The following is an 18657-nucleotide window of genomic DNA, read 5'->3' as shown; positions in this document are numbered from 1 at the left end:
ACACATTGAAAGAAAGTACGTTCCGTTTTACGCCATATATTGTCATAATTGGAAGTTTTGGTGGGTTGTAAAAATAATACAAGAAGTTTGCATGCATGCATTTGCTCAATAACTTTATTTTATTTTACTGACTAGATTCAACAATAATACATTTAGGTTCGAGAGACGGTCGTGCTGCGTGTAAAATCACCGCTTCATGTTTTCAAATTGTTTTGGGGAGTAAGCTTCAACGGGCATCTGATTATATTCCTGCTCTTCTACTGAAATAAATTCACAATTTTAGTTTTGAACATATTAGTTTTCATTTAATTTTAATATACATTATTCTCGAAGTAATGATAAATACGGATAGAAAGCAACGGGCTATTAACTTTAAGCTTAAAAACAGACTCTAATTTACCTTGGTATACCTTGTAGCCTTCCGTGGGTAATTGATAAAATTTGGGAATATCGTATCGGTTTTCCTGTAAAATAATTATCACATTACACCCATATGATGTTTTTCGGACATGATTAGAAAAAATATTTCAAAATTAAACCACTTACCGAATCGTAGTTCCTCCTGCCCATACGTGGAATATTCTTGCTAGTTTTGATAACATACCCCATACTACCCTGATCGAACGGGTTGTCTTCATTACTCCTACCAACCCTCGGTACGTTATTAGGCTTTATGAAAGAACTTTCAACACTATTCAAAAAATAAAATAGGCAGAATGCCACTAACACTGTTGCTGACTTGAAACTCATTTTAAAAAGTTTAAAAAATGGCGGGTGTTTTGTAGACAGTTGAAAACTGAATGATGTCGAATAGAATTTTGTCGAATTATTTATACTGGTTTGTTTCGATTGCTCCCGTATGTGAAGATCTGATAAATATCTACAAAACGTAGTCTGAATACTAAATGGGTTGTAGATGTTTATCTCAGTTTAATGATATGGGTAGGACGATAGCAATCAAGATAGGTTGCCTATCCATAGAGTTTGAAACATACTTTTGATACGCTACGCCACGCAAACATGCTACGCGTGTTTGTTCAATCGAATCCCACTTAGTCTGTCGCTCTAAATGTCTAAACCCCGGTTTCTGAGGTACATTTAGCGGTAGTTTATGTATTCAATAGCGTTTAAACTCATATAAAAAAACGCTATTGAATAGATAAACTACCGCTAAGTGTACTCAGAAATTGGGGTAACAAATTCAATTTTCACTTATATCACCTACTATTTCATCAAAATTGATTCAGCCTGTTAACTGTAAAAAGCTAAGCAGATAGTTATTTTAACTTTTCATCTTTATTTCATGTATTTATTACTTCTCGAGAATAAATACCCCAATATAAATTAGAAAAGAGCAATATCACTCGATCCGGTCTGAGAATCGAACCCAAGACATTGTATTCGTCAATAGTAAGTATAATGTACACTACCGCCCAGGCCACATAAGCAGTCATTGTTTTTTACATTGGAAATACAGATACAGTTTCTGTTAGGTAATTAAAGAAAAACATTTTTTTTTATCCAAAAAGGTATGATCAGATTCATACTCAACAATTTATTAGACTTATATCTAAGTAAAACATCAAAAAATCACCAAACAAGTCACATTTGTTTTCAAAATTTTATTTACAATAATATTCAGCACTTATAACTTTTAAACTCTCGCGTTGCATGTTTAATGTATAATAGAATACGGGAATTAACGCGAACACGCATTTTACCTTAAAATGCCTAACGTTTCGGCGCAGTTGCACTCGACGTGGTCGCAGTCAGCCTGCGACCACGGCGTTGTTCGCGTTAATTCCCGTATTCTATTATACATATTCAGCACTTACTTTTGAAATTACTATTCTAGCATCTAGGTACTTTATTTAAGGCTGGATTTTCTGTAAAACTTGATGTATACATATACACGTATGCTATAAGAAATTAACTAACATACGAACACGAAATAACTAACACAAGAGGAAAGGGCATGTCATACTATTTCATTGAAGATCGTCTTCAAACTTAGCCAATGACATTTAACACATAATTCTTCTTCTTATCGTATGGTTAGTGGTCAACCTAGTGTCAAAGTTGTTCAAGCCCGAAAGGCCTTTGACGTGGCTTAATTGTTAACTTAATTGACAACATCCGGGACCGAGTTTTTAAGTGCCCTCTGAAGCACGAAGATGCCCTGTTGAAATACCACTGTACGGTCACCCATCTACGGAATGACCGCGCCAACGGTTGCTTAACGCACAGATCGTTTTCCGACCGGTGAGCGCAACTGGCTATAGGCGCCTACTGAAATATGAAAAGTGAAAAGAATAATTTATCTTAAATCTTCTACAATCCGCTCTTGGCCAGTGTGGTGATCTTACCCTCGGTTTCTGAGGTACATTTAGCGATAGTTTATCTATTCAATAGTGTTTTTTTATATGAGTTTAAACGCTATTGAATAGAACCCACCGCTAAATGTACCTCAGAAACCGGGGGTTACTCCTCTTTCATTCCCAGAGGAGACCTTTGCCCAGCAATGGGACAGTGTCGAGTTTAATTAATTTATTAATTTTAAAGGCAAAGTGACAGTTTCTTACAATACAATCGAAAAATATACTATTTATACATTTTTATATCTATTGACTCGAGTTTCGGATTTTTTACTATTATTATTTTAGATATAGTAACGTCCATTTAACTTTGTGTATCTGAATGTAGTAACAAATCACTAATTACATCACCATCTGTCGTATGGTTATTGGTCACCTAGTGTCAAAGTTGTTCAAGCCGCCCGAAAGGCCTTTGACATGGCTTAACGACTGTTATCTTAATTGACAACAACCGGGACCGACATTTTACGTGTCCTCCGAAGCACGGAGACGCTCAGTTCAAATACCACTATGCGGTCACCCATCTATAGAATGACCGCACCAAGGGTTGCTTAACCCACAGATCGTTTACCGACCGGTGAGTTGGCGAAAAACAACGATGACGTTCTTCCGTACCGTCATCCGAACAGCGACTTGTTGCTATATTCAGACACACACATTTATATGGCGTTTACTAAATCTGTGTTATATGTATTAAAAGGTTTTCTATTTATCTTCTAAAGTTTTTTGATCCGAGTTTAGCTGGTATAAAGACTTGGTATTTCGGTGTGATTCCTCCTTTATCTATGATTGCTCTGGCCAGAGAGAATGGGTCCACTTTTTTCTTTACCACCAGGAATCTGTAAATAATAATGCGATACCAATTAGTTATTTCTATACGTTTTCTAGCTGATACTGCTTTCCATACACAAAGACACAGACTGATTAAATAAACTGACTGAATTAGATTTTATCTCATTCAATGCCAAGTTAGCCAATGTTAAGGGCTAAATACTGTATGCTTCGAAGAAGATAAACTTTTATAAATAAATGAGTCCACCTGACTCTTAGTTTGGAATTTAATGACTTAGTGTAAGGAACGACAAACAACTACTTATATGTTTCTGTAAGAACCACAAAACTATAAGCGATTTTTAGATATATTTGACATTTCTTTTATTATTATGATACTCTCGATAATTATAAACACTCCAAAAACTATCCCTCTTATTCAAAAACACACTATAAATAAACCTATTTTAGTTAAAAAGCTACTATAATATGTTTTCTCTTTTTCATTTCGCTAAGCAGTGAAAGAAACAAAACACTTTATAAGCCTTTCATAACTTCATATATTTTTATGAATATGAGGATAGGACTATAGATCGGCTAGTTGTGGATGCCTATTTAAAGAAATACACAGATGCGGATGCCCATTCGTAGTTTTTATCCCGAACATTCGCGTATTCGAATGTCTGAATTATAGCGGATGTTCCTCGTTTGCGGCTTCAGATACGAATCTCTTGAAATGTCTTACTAAACTCACCTATCTTTATCCCCATAGCTCCTCGACGCTAACCCAACCCGCTGCGCACACTGATGCAACAACGCTCGCTCCTCCTTACCGAACTCCGAGCTGAACACCAGGTCCAAGTCCAGGGTATCAGACGCTATGTACCTCTCCATCAATGAGTACGCCGCTTTACGCAGCTGACGGATGTCCGAGGAAGTACTGCCTAGACCTGCACGATTTACCTAAAAAGAAATGAAGTGAAATTTTATGATCTGGTCAAAGGTAAGTCAAAGTCCCTTATCCTAGTAGAGTTACACTTTAAACCAACTACATTATAATCCACACTCAACATCAGCTAAGCCTTTCTTTCAACTATGTTGGAGTTGGCTTCCAGTATCACCGGATGCAGCTGAATATCTGACCTCCAAAACCCATAGTTATCTGGGCTATAATAATAATACGATACCCCGCGGTAAGACTGGTTGTTAGACTTTCAAGCTTCTGACTACTGTTAACGACAGTCAATAGAAAATTTGTAATAATTATATTGACATTTAAAAGAGCAAGCCGTGAATTTCTTGCCGTTTCTTCTCACGAGCAACCAGCTTTCTCGAAACGGACAAAAAAACAAAAAATACAATATATTATACTGACTGTTTCAAATACTTTGTAAAAAGTTTACGAAATAAAGAATGTTTTGAATTTGAATTTGAATTGAATTCAAAGATCTCTGAAATTGATAACCGGGACCCATTAAACGTGCCTTTCACACGTACGATCTCTATATATTAATATGGTCACCCATCCACAGAACAACCTCGACATGCGTAGCTTAACCTTAGAGTTCCTACAGCTGTTGTCACTTAGCCACGAGCAAGTAGACACTTACCAGCTGCAAATTAGGTTTAATAGGTTCAGCTATGCCTTGAGCATCGACCCCCAACCCCCCTCCCTTCCAGCCCATCATCTGCATCATCTTCATCGCGACACTGTTCTCGACCGGGGTACCGAACGCGTCACCCCTCTTGCCAGACACATCGTCTACCGTGATACGAGTATCGTTCTCTGCTATGAACTGTTCCTTCACTAGTATTGTAATTACTTCTTGTGATAGTATCTGAAAGAAAACATATTATGTATAGCTGACCCACGCAACTTCGCTTGCGTCGCCGAAGAGAGAATGAGTCATCATTTTTCCCGTTTTTGTAACATTTTTCGTTGCTACTCCGCTCCTAATGGCCGTAGCGTGATGTTATATTGCCTATACCCTTCCTCGATAAATGGACTATCTAACACTGAAAGAACCTTCCAAATCGGACCAGTAGTTCCTGAGATTAGCGCGTTCAAACAAACTGTTCAGCTTTATAATATTAGTAAGTATAGTATGGATTAAAAAGGACAACTCCAGCTTTCAGAATTGCTCTTTTGTCGCGGGGACTTTTACAAACATACACACGAAACAACTATATGTGGATCGCACAAATATTTGTTTTGAGTGAGAATCGAACCCACGACCTCCCGTCGTCATGGTAATGACGTGGCGGCCACCTTAAACTCTGCACCATGGACGCCTGAGCGGCTAAATGTGGAAACATTTAAATAAATTGCTTTAAAGCCCTTATTTGGAACTATAATATCAGACTGCCAGACAAAAAAAAATTAAATAATCTCCGTACCTCCCAAGCCATATTCCCGGCTATAGCTCTAGCCTCCACTTTAGTATCAGACTTAGCCTGCGCTACCATCTGTCCGTTCACTGTTATTGTTAGACATCTGTTCACGTATTCTGATTGAAAGGTTACGTTGCATACGTTACAGCTGGCTGGAAATAAATAAGTGTGTTAGTAAGCAGTTAAATGTTAAAAAATATAAACAACTAGCTTATTACTTGCAATATCATGCTTTTATGATAATGTCCTGGCCAATAGCGTGCTATGTATCAGCTTAGCCTTTTTTCCAAACTATGATGGAGTCGGCTTCCAGTCTCGCCAGATGCAGCTGAATACCAATGTTTTACATGGAGCGACGGCCTTTCTGACCTCCACAACCCGGTTACCTGGGATATAACACGATACCCTTCAGAAAGACTGGTTGTCAGACTTTCAAGCTTACTTTACTTTTCCCAAAAGCATGCTATGGTGGCTAATTTCATTGAAAACAAACAACTTTGTTTAAGACGTCCATGTGTGTGTACAATACACAGGTACACTCACTATTCCCTCACTCCCATAGCCCAGTGGGATGGCTAAACTGACATGAGTGAAAAATCAGGCGAAGCACCTACTTTTATCCATGCCAGTCTCACTGCTGGGCAAAGGAATCCTAATAAACATTGGAGAGTCTACCACAATGGCCATCTTTATTAAAACGATACAAATAAAACAAAAAACAAAAATACTCACTCTGTATATTCCATAGTTTAGTGGCCCAAGGTCGCACCAATAGCACAAGTTTTCCAAACACACCTTTAAACATATTATCTCTAAAGCCCCTAACGTCCATACACTCCAATTTCTCCATCTCTTTCATATACATATTAAACATTTCTTTACTTTTTTCGTTATCTTCTGTTTTCATTTCGTTACGTTCACTTTGTACTTCGTTACTTTGACTTGTGACTTTCCTTCTATCGGGGCTCTTGTCTTTATTACTCTCATGGTCTGATTTGTCATCGTTATCGTTACTGTTCCCTGCTCGTATAAATTGTATTTTTGGTTTTGGTTGTTCTTCTACTATAATTCCGCCTTGTCGTTTAATGCCTTTCGCTCTATCTTCAGCTGCGTCTGATGCAGACACAAATGTCCTTTGAAGTTTGCTCTTTCGCATTTTACGGTACGGTTGGGCAACCTGGAAAAAAAAAGAACTAAAGTTACTTTTTTCATCATCATTTATGAAATATATAATGTTGTGTTTGAACCATAAAAATGCAGTTAATGGTTAAGATTTAAGTCCAATCAGGTAACTTATAAGACCAATGTAGCCTGTAAAGGTTTATATTAAAATATTTCATGCTTATTCTGTGTCAATAAGCTGCTTACTAACCTCTTTCAGGCAGTTACTAAAAAGAATAAAAACTTTACTGATTTATACTCTTTCTGTTGTTGATTGTAACTTTAATTAAGTGTTTTAACACGTTATGACCTTAAACGTGCACATATAACGAAGCTAGCACACCAATATTGTGAAAAATCTATAAATATTTCTACCTAAACACTTGTTTGGTTATGTCAAAACAAATAACAAAAATATAAACAAAACAATTTGTTTACCTCATATGAAAGCTTAGCGATCTCTTGCATGACTTCTGGAGGATATCTGCAGCCCAATAACTCAACATTTGTAAAAACTCTAGCCAAACAAACAAGTCTTTCTTCCGGGTAGTCATTCTTCCATTTTTCCATAAAAGCGCGCCGTAACTGCCAATGGTCTTCGCTCTCGTGTTCATCCCTGTACTTATCTATATCCCAGTCGACGTCGAACGACATTTTTGTGTTATTATTCAAAGATTCTTGCAATTTGTTTAATTTCCCAAAACATTGGATGTTTTGAAAGCTAATTTGGGGTTGCAATTTTATTAATGTAAATATCACCTACATGTCATACAATCTACCAACTTTTTAATGAAGAGAGTTTACTGGTTTCTAGAAAGTAAAACAAATATTTGTTTGGATACGTATTTTGGTGTTTGCATAAAATAAGCACTGTAATATTTAATTTTAGCAATTTACTATTGAAATGTAGTATTTTTGTAATATTATTGTTATTAAAATATTTTTCTATCAAACTAGTACTTAAAAATAACTTGGCAATACAATTTTATTGATTTTACGGATAGTACAGAAGTGTTCCATGTTGGATTTCTTAATATTTGAAGCATCTTACAAAAATAAAACGTAACTTGATAAAAATATTACAACTTGCTAGTATATTATTTCAGTCTATACGATATAACATGATTTAATCAATCAACTATTACAAAGTTTTACAGGTATGTTTAAACGTTAGTCTCAGTCAAATATTTAATATAAAAAAAATATTCTTATTGTCGTATTTGTCGTTTTTCAGAGCTGCTAATGTATTCATTGTCTGTCATACGGCCACCAAAAGAATTTCTTCGTTATAATCAAACTCACAAAGTGTTTCTTAGAATTTTTTAAGTATTTTGCTGATCTCAAAGAAAATTTTGATACTATTGTACTTCCATTAATCTATCTGTCTTTGTTCTTTGAACATATCGTTAGTGTATTCTCTAAAAGAGACTTTGCTATCAGTATTGCGAATTTATTCATTGTATTGTGATACTTTAAAGTTGCAATGGAACCTAAAATGGATGAAGAACCAGAACCAAGTAAAATTTCAACAACGGAGCCCATTTTGGCGCCGGAACCAGCACAAAATGAAGCTGAAATGAGCCAAGACACAATTCAAACGCAATCTATGGATGCCGCCGTTCTCATCGGGCACATAAGCGCGGGAGAATTGCTAGAATGTTTGAAGAATGTATACGAATTTTTAAACGATGATGAGGATGAACAGGCTTTTCCTAATATTTCTAAATACGTCGAAGAATTCTTGATGCGTATTGTAATAGATTATAATGTTTTAAAATGTGATAATATGCCGGGAGATTGCGTGGAACTATGTAACAAGATAATCGAGATGGTGCAGTCAAAATCTGACAATAAAATCTTCAGACTGTCTTGTATTTATAAGGCTGAGCCACAGGATGCTTTGTTAGCCGGTATAGGAGCAGATGTTATGCAGTAAGTCAACATTTTTATTATAAATTTGCCCTGCTCAATGTATATTTTACATAGACTTAAACAAATTATACACCTAATTGTTCAAGAGTCGCTATATATATTAGTATAAACTGCATGAAAATCTGTCAAGCTTATGCGAACATACATATAGACAGATGCTGCGAGCTGACTGTTGTGTAAACAGAAATCTTGTGTCGCAGGGACTTTTACAATCATTCAAACAACAGTCACAAACAATGATTACTTACAACAAGCTTATAGCTCCGCCAACTTAGTTCTCTTTTACAAATAGTAGTCTATATCATTTCCTAGGTTATATTTATTACCTTGTCAAATTAAATACAAATAGATAATGCTGATTGTACTTAAAAAAGGTTAGAGTGAAATGTTTGTCATTTGTTCCAGTATATTGGTGTACAAGAAACTGTACCACACTCAATATGGTATAGCTCGACAATCAAGAGCTACTACGTAAGTAACTACGTTTGTTATATTAATTGTCATTGTCCATACCTAGGTAGAAACCTAGCTACTAAAATTATTCTTTATTTACCTAATTTTCTAGCTGTGTCTTACCTATGTTTTGTATTCAGTGCACTTCTACTCACTGTTGACTGCCTCTGTGGCGCAGTCGATAGTTTAGGTGACAGCCGTACATAGGTCTCGGGTTCATCCTGGGTCAGGCCTGTATGTCATATCTAGGTTAGGAAGTTGAAGTGTCTGACTAGTTGTGTTGGTAACATCCCCCCAGTCCACTGTGCTATGATATAATGATGGATTAGAAAGTGTACCTGCGTATTGTGTACACACTTGGACACTATAAACAAAGTCATGCATCATGGCTGGTTTCTATGAAATTGGCAAAGAGGACATTACCTTTTTCTGAGTGAATATTTACATTATTTACCAACATTATAAAAAAAATAAAAAATAAATTTAACCCATTAATGTCCCACTGCTGGGCAAGGGTCTCCTCCCGTAATGAGGGAGGGGTTAGGCCTTGAGTCCACCACGCTGGCCAAGTGCGGGTTGGGGACTTTGCATGCCCTCAATAAATGTATTAAACAAATTTTACCAACTTTAATAAAATATAATCTTGTATATTAATTTATAATGGACTTCTATTCTTTATTTCATGCAGCTCTCCTATAGGATCCAGATCAAGAAGGTAAAATAAATAGAAACAATTTAATATTGTACTTTAGTTTATAATATCACTTTATTTTAATGTATTGAATTTTCAGTTTATTATAATGCGATTTTTACTTTATTTGGTAGTAACTTATATGGTAACCTTTTTCCTTATTGTAGGAATTCCTTGTGTTGTAAATACATATACATAATACATTATATTGTTATCTTATAACTGTATGTTTGGCGCAGTGGTTAACGTGGTCACCTCGCCGCAATAGTCGTAGCGCCGCGTGTGATGGGTTTGAATCTCATCTGGAAAAAATATTTGTGTGATGAGCATGAACATCTGTTCTGAGCCTCATTGTTAATGTATCTATATGTATAACTATGTTTTAGAAGTATATAAGTATGTTTATCAGTTATTTGGTTACCACATTACAAGCTCTGCTTAGTTTGAAATCAAATGAGTGTGTGAGTTGTCCAATGATATTTATAATATACAAGTAATTTTCTATGTATAGATTATTATTATATTATGTAGATGGTGTTGTGGGCAATACATATAATTATTATATCAGCTTAGCCTTTTTTCCAAGCTATGTCGGCTTCCAGTCTCACCAGATGCAGCTGAATACCAGTATTTTACATGGAGCGAGTGCCTATCTGACCTCCACTACCCAGTTACCTGGGATAACACGGTACCCTTGGGTAAGACTGGTTGTCAGGCTTTCAAGCTTCTGCTAACGAATGTCAAAGATCTGCGAAAATGACAGCCGGGACCCACAATTTAACGTGCCTTCCGAAACATGGAGGAACTCGATATGTATAAGATGGTCACCCATCCACAAATCAACCTCGGCAAGCGTAGCTTAACCTCAGAGATCGATCCGCGCGGCTGTTGTTAACTAAGCCACGAGCAAATATTCTCATTTCATATAACTGTATAACTATGTATCTCTCCTAAATAAATAAACAAAACTAATACAACCTTTATTCTTTTCAGTTCGCTGTCGCAAGCGTCACAGCGCTCTCGATCCTCAAGCTCGGAGCCAGATAACAGGTCCACAATAAACCTACCAAGTTCAGAGCACTTTCAAAACCACTGTCTACATCTAATACTCAAATTCATAAAAGATAAAGACCAGACGCGTCTAGAATTCACCGGTTTGAGTGTAGATGAAGCGGTTTATATCTACACCAAGTTTAGAAATATTACGTGTAAAAAGAAGTTTAAGGGTGGTAGTGTTTGTACTGCTTTGAAAGAGGCTGCAATGATTGTTAGCTTGGATTATGAGTTCCAAATTAGATATGTAGATAGTGTTGATGATACTAAGTAAGTTTATTTTTTTTATTTTGCTTTTTTTTTGCTGTGCGTATTTTGTAATATTTTTTGTCTGTATGGTAGTAAAAAAGTAAGATTTTTTTTTATATTTATTATTTTATTTTGCTGCCATCTACTACTTGTGACTGTGTGTACATGTTAATTCGTGTCTGTGATAAAACTAGCCACCACTGCGAAGCTTGAAGATTTTTTATACTTATATGTGGAAAGAACTTAAATATTATGTAACTGTCTATGTTTTTGACAAAACGTCTTACTTAACTTTGTTACCCTGGCAATGTCTCTATTATAAAGGCTTTTATACTGTATATTCTTAAAACAAGCATAGAGTAAAAATAATTTGTTGCACATAAATTTCGTATTTGCCTTGCATCTATTATATAAATATATGATATTTTTGTTTATTGGTATCAAAATGTTGCATTGCATGTTTCTGTTAATATCTTATTTGTGCCAGAGTATGCTTATTTATATGTTAAAATAAATGTTTTAAATTACAGGTCTCTCTTATTGGAAAAACGTGCTATAAACAGATCCAGATCTAAGACTAAAAAGTAAGTCTTATTTTGTTGTTTATTAAAAAATTATTATTCGCTGGCTTCCGGGAGTTGTAAACGATTATTATAAAATAGAAATAGTTTTGCATTGCTAGATTATTCTTTAGTTTTTGTATAGGTGACAAAAATACCTAAATCCTAATTTCCAATATATCATGTTGATATATCTAACAAAGTCGTATGACATTTGTGTCATTTAAAGGTTTTAAAAGTTGTTTTGGGTCTAATAGTACTACAATTAAAAGTTCACCCTTCAAAACAAGTGCCGGACCTCGATTTTATAACAGTACGATGTATCTCTATGTAGGAAACAAATTATTGAACAAAATAGTAATTAATAAGGAAATCGTCCTCAATATGTCCTCAACATTTAAATCATCTTTACAGAAACGAGAAACAGCTAACACCTCGAAAGAAATCGAAATACCTGCAACGTTTCAGACAACTAACTGAACCGTTCATAATGAACACACTAACAAAAATGATCAACTTCTACAACAACGATGCAGAAGGCAGCATACTCTTCTTAGCCAACGAACCAGAAGAGAAGAGATTCTTAAAGAATATTATAAACTTCAGCCGTTCTGAAAGAATTAAGAGCATTTTCAACGATGATATTAAGAAGATTTTTGATGATTTACTAACGTTAATTGATAAGCCTAATCATTTTAAAGTTAAGGTTAAGGAAAAGAAGAATAAGTTTGGTAATAAGTAAGTATATATAATAGTATATAATAGGTCTTCTTCTTCTTATCGTATGGTTAGTGGTCAACCTAGTGTTAAAGTTGTTCAAGCCGCCCGAAGGCCTTTGACATGGCTTAACGACTGTTACCTTAGTAGACAACAGCCGGGACCGACTTTTTACGTGCCCTCCGAAGCACGGAGACGCCCAGCTCAAATACCACTATGCGGTCACCCATCTATTGAATGACCGCGCCAACGGTTGCTTAACTTAAGATCGTTTACCGACCGGTGAGCACAACTGGCTATGGGCGCCTCTAATATATATATATCTCTCTCTATAATAGGTAATAAGTAATATAATATATATTCATGTATTTGTTTGTCAAAAAGTAAAGTTTTCGACTATTCAATTACAAATATGGTTTAGTAGTTTAGGTGTGAAAGCGAAACAGACAAACAGACTCACTTTCGTGTTAATTAAACCGTGCGATTTACCTTGTGTTTAATTCAGGTAAAATATAAATTATTCTTTAAAAAAAATTGTATAAGCTCAGCTCCGGGTTTTCAACTATCCCCATGCAAAATTTCACGAATATCGGTTTAGCGATTTAGCCTTGAAAGCATAAGAGACAGACTTTCTTTCAACCTAGGTTTTAATTTTATATTTATTTTTAGGGAAGTACTATACATCAAGGTACCGTCTTATGACAAGTCGGTCAAGATGTCACGACCATGGTGAGTCTGATTTTATATAAATATAATCACAATTAAAACTAGGAGTAGCATTAACATATAAGGGAAGGTTCATATCTGACGGAACATAAGTCGCGTATTATCGGTCGCGTAACGTCAGAACAGACAAATGTATAGAAACACTCGACTGTTCACACTCAACCGATGATGCGTCGGAAGCTCATACTAATTAAGTTACGCCCGACGCATCTTTCGTCAGATATGAATGTTTCTTAAAGCAGTATTGAGTATACAGGGTGTCCCAAAACTCAACGATAATCCAAGACAGGATGAAAGGCCAAGTCATACCGGTTCTAGGAAAAATAAAAAAAAAATTCCATATCACTTAGTTCAGCAATAATAGACACTTTTCAAAAAAGTTGAAATTCCACACCCTTGGTCGCATTTTCAAGTCCTGTGATCACCAATGTCACAACTTCGCTGTGTTTTTTTCAATTTCCTGATCTTCATTAAATATGCTATTAATCGTAAAACAAATTAATGCACAAAACATTGTTAATTTAATAAAAAAAGTTAAGTTTTAGTGAGTCATGGTTCACAAAAATATCGTTAGTTAACTTTGACGCTTCATATTGAAAAAAAAATGTACTACACTACCCTTGGCAAGTTATTTCAAAAGTTGGCGCATTTAATCAAGATTTCAAAATGGTGCAACACTTGCCACTTTTCTTGCCATTAAAAATGTTATTTTTATTTGAACGACGAGTATCCCCGAAAATGGATCGGACGGAGTGGTACAATTGAATGGCCTCCTCGTTCCCCCGATCTAAATCCAGTAGATATTTTTTACTGGGAATGCATAAAAGAAAAAGTCTATTCGAAATCAATACAAAATCTATCAAAACTGCGCCAGAAAATTGACACAGCGTCAGAAGAAATAAATGCAAGGAATTTTGCTTGACTGGTGCAAAGGTCTTTTGTAAGGCGTTGCAGAGCCTGTATTCGTGCCAGAGGAAATCAATTCGGAATTACATTAGTTTAAGGAGAATAATTAAAAAAGAACGATGGTTTGTTCATTCTTTTTTTTTTTAATTATTTTTACCTATTATGTTTATTACATTAAATATTGGTTATGCACTGACTCAATTACCTCTTTACTAAAAATAATTGCTTTCCTCTAGCACGAATACAGGCTCTGCAACGCCTTACAAAATACCTTTGCACCAGTCAAACAAAATTCTTTGCATTTATATCTTTTGACGCTGTGTCAATTTTCCGGCGCAGTTTTGATAGATTTTGTATTGATTTCGAATAGACTTTTTCTTTTATGCGTTCCCAGTAAAAAATATCTACTGGATTTAGATCGGGGGAACGAGGAGGCCATACAATTGTACCACTCCGTCCGATCCATTTTCGGGGATACTCGTCGTTCAAATAAAAATAACATTTTTAATGGCAAGAAAAGTGGCAAGTGTTGCACCATTTTGAAATCTTGATTAAATGCGCCAACTTTTGAAATAACTTGCCAAGGGTAGTGTAGTACATTTTTTTTTCAATATGAAGCGTCAAAGTTAACTAACGATATTTTTGTGAACCATGACTCACTAAAACTTAACTTTTTTTATTAAATTAACAATGTTTTGTGCATTAATTTGTTTTACGATTAATAGCATATTTAATGAAGATCAGGAAATTGAAAAAAACACAGCGAAATTGTGACATTGGTGATCACAGGACTTGAAAATGCGACCAAGGGTGTGGAATTTCAACTTTTTTGAAAAGTGTCTATTATTGCTGAACTAAGTGATATGGAATTTTTTTTTTATTTTTCCTAGAACCGGTATGACTTGGCCTTTCATCCTGTCTCGGATTATCGTTGAGTTTCGGGACACCCTGTATAGGTACTTTATTTACTGTTTAGCTATCAAGGGAGACCATCCAAAATAGGCCTATCAGGTAATCAGGCAAATTGCGAAAATAGCAATAGGTAGATGTTATGCAGTAACTATTGGTAGTGCTACTCGAGCTAGGTATTTTTCCTTAGCTCGACACACTCACGCATTGTCACTCTCATAGCCTACCCTTTCTCCCAACTATGTTGGAGTCGGCTTCCAGTCTCACCGAATGCAGCTGAATACCAGTGTTTTACAGGCAATGAGTGCCTATCAGACCACTACAACACAGTTACCGGTTGTCAGACTTTCAAGCTTTTGACTACTATTAACGACTGTCTTTGTAAAAAACAACCAGATCACTAAAACACGGAGGAATTACATATGTATAAAATGGTCACCCATCCACAGACCAACCTCAGCAAGTGTACCTTGACCCTAGTGATCTATCCCTGCGGCTGTTGTTACTACTTCTGCGTGTCTAGATAAAATATTTTGGAACACAGTTATTTATAAAGACTATTGCATTTTCTTCCATTGGTTTAGTCTACATCGCTGATTGTTGGCAGCTCCTCGCATGATCAATTGTTGTATCAACCACATTGTAAAACTTTTGGCTATTGAAAAGAGTGACCGTGAGTTTCTCGCTAGCTCTTCTCACAAGGCTCTACTCCCTTTCCGAGCTAGTGGTAGATTCAGTAATTGTAACGACTATCATAAGTGTCAATATTTGACCTAAATGAATAAATGATTTGATTTTGATTTTGGTGTAGCACCAACATTCCTTTAACCATATTATAAACTATATTATTATGTCATAGTAGTTTTAGTGAATATATAATAGTTATTCATATAAGGAATGTATTTATAAGTTACTCTAGCTTTTAACAGAATGTAATAATATGTTTACTGTTGGTGATCGTATAAATTAATAAAAAAAAATAACCACAGGTATCCTAAACACAGCGCTACTAGCAACAAGGGAGTCAGTAGCACTGTATCGCCTAGCCATGACACGGCCAGTGATCCATCTTCATGTAGGTAGGTAGCTCGGGCAGACCTTGGAAGTTGAGGAAGTTAGCTGTTCTAATTTCTTGCATGACTGTATTTCTCATCTGTGGTCTATCTTGTCGCATGCATCTGCTATAGTATCTGTATATTAGGTCGGGGAAAAAGTCTTTTCCCATTATAGTATGTATGAACTTGTAGTAAAATCTCTTTAGCTTCAACAATCACAAATGAGTACACGGTTCATAAGGTGTTTCTTTCAGTGAGCTCGTGAGGTACCCAAATATCGACCTTTTTTGTGTTCAGAAATGATTTTATTGGCGACTCCTCAAACTTAAACTTCAGTTTGTATTGCCCCCAATACACATGAAAAAGAATAAAATACGCTCTCTGAAAAACGAACCGTTGAAATGGACTGAAATAAAACATTAAAGTTTATTTTAAACTAGCTGACCCGCGCAACTTCGCTTGCGTCACATAAGAGAGAATGGTTCAGAATTTTTATAACACTTTTTACTGTTACTCTGCTCCTATTGGTCGTAGCGTGATGATATAAAATATGTCTTTTTTTCACGAAAAATATATCAAAATTATTTAAATATCTCCTTATATAACGAAGTCGCGCTAAGGCATATCCACCATTAAAACAGTTGCCATGACAACGGAATTTTGTTATTTTAATGTCATTATAATATTGATTATTCGCCACTTAATTCGCCACCTGAATTTTTCCGGGAAATGCGTCATTTTCCCGGGGTAAAAAGTAGCCTATGTCCTTTCTCGGGTATTAAAATATCTCCATACCAAATTTCATGCAAATTGGTTCAGTAGTTTAGGCGTGATTGAGTAGCAGACAGACAGACAGACAGACAGACAGACAGACAGACAGACAGAAAGACAGACAGAGTTACTTTCGCATTTATAATATTAGTATGGATTGATTTATTGTCATCTTAGCCGTATCACCGCTGGTTTGTTTTGGGTCATAATGTTTGTTTCTCAGTTCATTTGCAGGTCGCTTATATATTATTTTTCTTTTCGTTACTTAGGCACTGTAAATCTGAAACAAAGATTTAGTATACAATATTTAGATATATTTAAATATATTATATTATTAAGAAAAGTGTGTAGCTGTTTGTTTTCCCTATATAAATAAATAAATAATTAATTAATATTAATTATTTTTGGTTTTAGTTACGTTTTAGTTCTTGCGCTTTCAATGTTTAATGCGTGTGTTCATAGTCATTTACTAATCGTGAGAAGAAAATCTTGAGTCTTTTTATTTATTTATTGTGTGTGTAATGTTTAAAATGTTTTCTTCTTCTTCTATTTATATAGTCTCCTATATGCATGACAGAGTACTTATAATGAATAATTAATGTGTGCAGTAAATAATACAGAATGTTTTGTTTATTTCAGTAAGCCAAAAGATGCTACTGTGGATACTTCAAGTAGAAGCGTAAGCAGGGAGAGGAAAGTGTAAGTATGTCTTATAATTACAGTGACACAGTGGTTAGTAGTTAAGACTGCTATTGGGTTGATGGTGTGTTCGATTCCCATACTGAACAATTATTTGTGTAACCTACATAAATTATAGGAGAGCATACAATTACTCACTTTAAAAAAATATCCTAGTATAAATGGTTTTAATATTTAAAAAAACTGTGTTTTACAGTGGGGTTTCAACTATATCCAATTCATCAAAATAAGTTCAGTGTTTTCCGTGAATTCCCGTACAGTATAAAGTAAAAACGGAACTCTATTACTAAGCTTTCACTGTCTGTCCGTCTGTCATCAAGGTGTATCTCATAAACCGTATAAGCTAGGAAGCTGAAATTTTCACAAATTATGTATTTGCCGTTATAACAAGAAATACTAAAAATAAGGTCAATTTGGGTAATTTTGAATCACCTGGGTAACATTGACAGTGGGAGTTTGAACTAGTTTTGATATTTTTTCTTATGAAACCAACCCAACTCATAAAAGTTTGCAAAACTAAAATAAACCTTTATCAACTGTGTTGGTTTCTTATGAAAAAATAATCGAAACTAGTTCAAATTCCCACTGTCAATGTTACCCAAATGATTCAAAGTTACCCAGGTTGACTGTAACTTAAATGTATTATTTATTGTTTCAGTGCAAGAAAATCAGAAGTGTCGTTTGACACGGGCGGTGTTATAAACTACAGTAAGAGGGAAGGTAGTTTAGTGTATGAGACTGACCGGGATGTGAAACTGATTGAAGCTATGAAGAAATATACTAATACTACTATGTAAGTTAATATAACATACTAGCTCATAACTTTTAAACTCTCGCGTTGCATGTTTAATGTGTCATAATGTTTCGGCGCTTTGGGCATTTTAAACGTTAGGCATTTTAAGCAAAAATTCGTGTTCGCGTTAATTCCCGTATTCTATTATACATTAAACAAACTACCTTCTATGGAATTTCACTCCCTTCGGATGGGAATTTCCAAGATTCCTCTCTTAGTGCTCCTCTACACTTCCTAAGGAATCTTCATAGCAAATTTCAAGTTTTTACGTTTAGTAGTTTCGATTGCGCGTTGTTCATCAGTCAGTTAGTAACGGAAGGGTTTTATATATATTGATTTCTCAACAGAAGTTCTAAACTTGGTTACGTACCCGGTATATAACAATAGACTAGTCCTCAAATATATGGAGCTAACACAATTAATTGCGAAAATAAGTGTTTCATAT

The 18657-nt window shown here is 35.2% G+C and overlaps 3 protein-coding genes across 4 annotated transcripts in view; 1 reads left to right on the top strand and 2 right to left on the bottom strand.

The window, feature by feature from the left end:
* Window positions 1-69: 69 nt before the first annotated feature.
* LOC142984568 (uncharacterized) lies at window positions 70-786 on the bottom strand. 2 transcript variants are annotated; one of them, XM_076132275.1, is made up of 3 exons: window positions 547-786; window positions 401-464; window positions 70-260 (listed from the first exon to the last, which is right to left on the bottom strand). In XM_076132275.1, exons 1-3 carry the CDS (start codon window positions 748-750, stop codon window positions 187-189), a joined length of 342 nt encoding a protein of 113 aa, XP_075988390.1. In that variant the 5' UTR covers window positions 751-786; the 3' UTR covers window positions 70-186. The 2 variants fall into 2 exon arrangements, with proteins under 2 accessions (XP_075988390.1, XP_075988391.1); XM_076132276.1 differs by having other exon boundaries at window positions 71-257.
* A 733-nt stretch (window positions 787-1519) lies between these two features.
* Window positions 1520-7423, bottom strand: LOC142984438 (uncharacterized). Its single transcript, XM_076132026.1, has 6 exons — window positions 7137-7423; window positions 6270-6714; window positions 5544-5689; window positions 4757-4984; window positions 3901-4109; window positions 1520-3214 (listed from the first exon to the last, which is right to left on the bottom strand). The coding sequence occupies exons 1-6, from the start codon at window positions 7350-7352 to the stop codon at window positions 3085-3087; spliced, it is 1374 nt and encodes a 457-aa protein (XP_075988141.1). The 5' UTR covers window positions 7353-7423; the 3' UTR covers window positions 1520-3084.
* The window catches only part of LOC142984437 (uncharacterized), a 26632-nt gene continuing 12079 nt past the window's right edge, over window positions 4105-18657 (top strand). Inside the window, exons 1-11 of the mRNA XM_076132025.1 lie at window positions 4105-4149; window positions 8177-8630; window positions 9036-9101; window positions 9772-9798; window positions 10768-11097; window positions 11607-11660; window positions 12051-12374; window positions 13023-13082; window positions 15884-15973; window positions 17360-17419; window positions 18078-18212. Of these exons, the coding sequence (XP_075988140.1) occupies window positions 8182-8630; window positions 9036-9101; window positions 9772-9798; window positions 10768-11097; window positions 11607-11660; window positions 12051-12374; window positions 13023-13082; window positions 15884-15973; window positions 17360-17419; window positions 18078-18212 (1595 nt within the window). The 5' untranslated portion in view covers window positions 4105-4149; window positions 8177-8181. The remainder of the gene's footprint in view (window positions 4150-8176; window positions 8631-9035; window positions 9102-9771; window positions 9799-10767; window positions 11098-11606; window positions 11661-12050; window positions 12375-13022; window positions 13083-15883; window positions 15974-17359; window positions 17420-18077; window positions 18213-18657) is intronic.

Source organism: Anticarsia gemmatalis, chromosome 27 (genome assembly GCF_050436995.1).
Source record: "Anticarsia gemmatalis isolate Benzon Research Colony breed Stoneville strain chromosome 27, ilAntGemm2 primary, whole genome shotgun sequence".
Taxonomy (NCBI): domain Eukaryota; kingdom Metazoa; phylum Arthropoda; class Insecta; order Lepidoptera; family Erebidae; genus Anticarsia; species Anticarsia gemmatalis.
Note: the sequence above shows the minus strand (reverse complement) of the source record. Positions and strands in the feature narration are given on the sequence as shown.

Excerpts from the sequence above, each read along its gene's own strand:
- LOC142984568 (XM_076132275.1), bottom strand. The coding sequence starts at position 750 with ATGAGTTTCAAGTCAGCAACAGTGTTAGTGGCATTCTGCCTATTTTAT. Across the intron at positions 465-546 it reads GCAGGAGGAACTACGATTCG|GAAAACCGATACGATATTCC; the intron begins GTAAGTGGTTTA and ends ATTATTTTACAG. Across the intron at positions 261-400 it reads AGGCTACAAGGTATACCAAG|TAGAAGAGCAGGAATATAAT; the intron begins GTAAATTAGAGT and ends AATTTATTTCAG.
- LOC142984438 (XM_076132026.1), bottom strand. The coding sequence starts at position 7,352 with ATGTCGTTCGACGTCGACTGGGATATAGATAAGTACAGGGATGAACAC. Across the intron at positions 4,985-5,543 it reads CCGGGAATATGGCTTGGGAG|ATACTATCACAAGAAGTAAT; the intron begins GTACGGAGATTA and ends GTTTTCTTTCAG. Across the intron at positions 4,110-4,756 it reads TTAAACCTAATTTGCAGCTG|GTAAATCGTGCAGGTCTAGG; the intron begins GTAAGTGTCTAC and ends ATTTCTTTTTAG.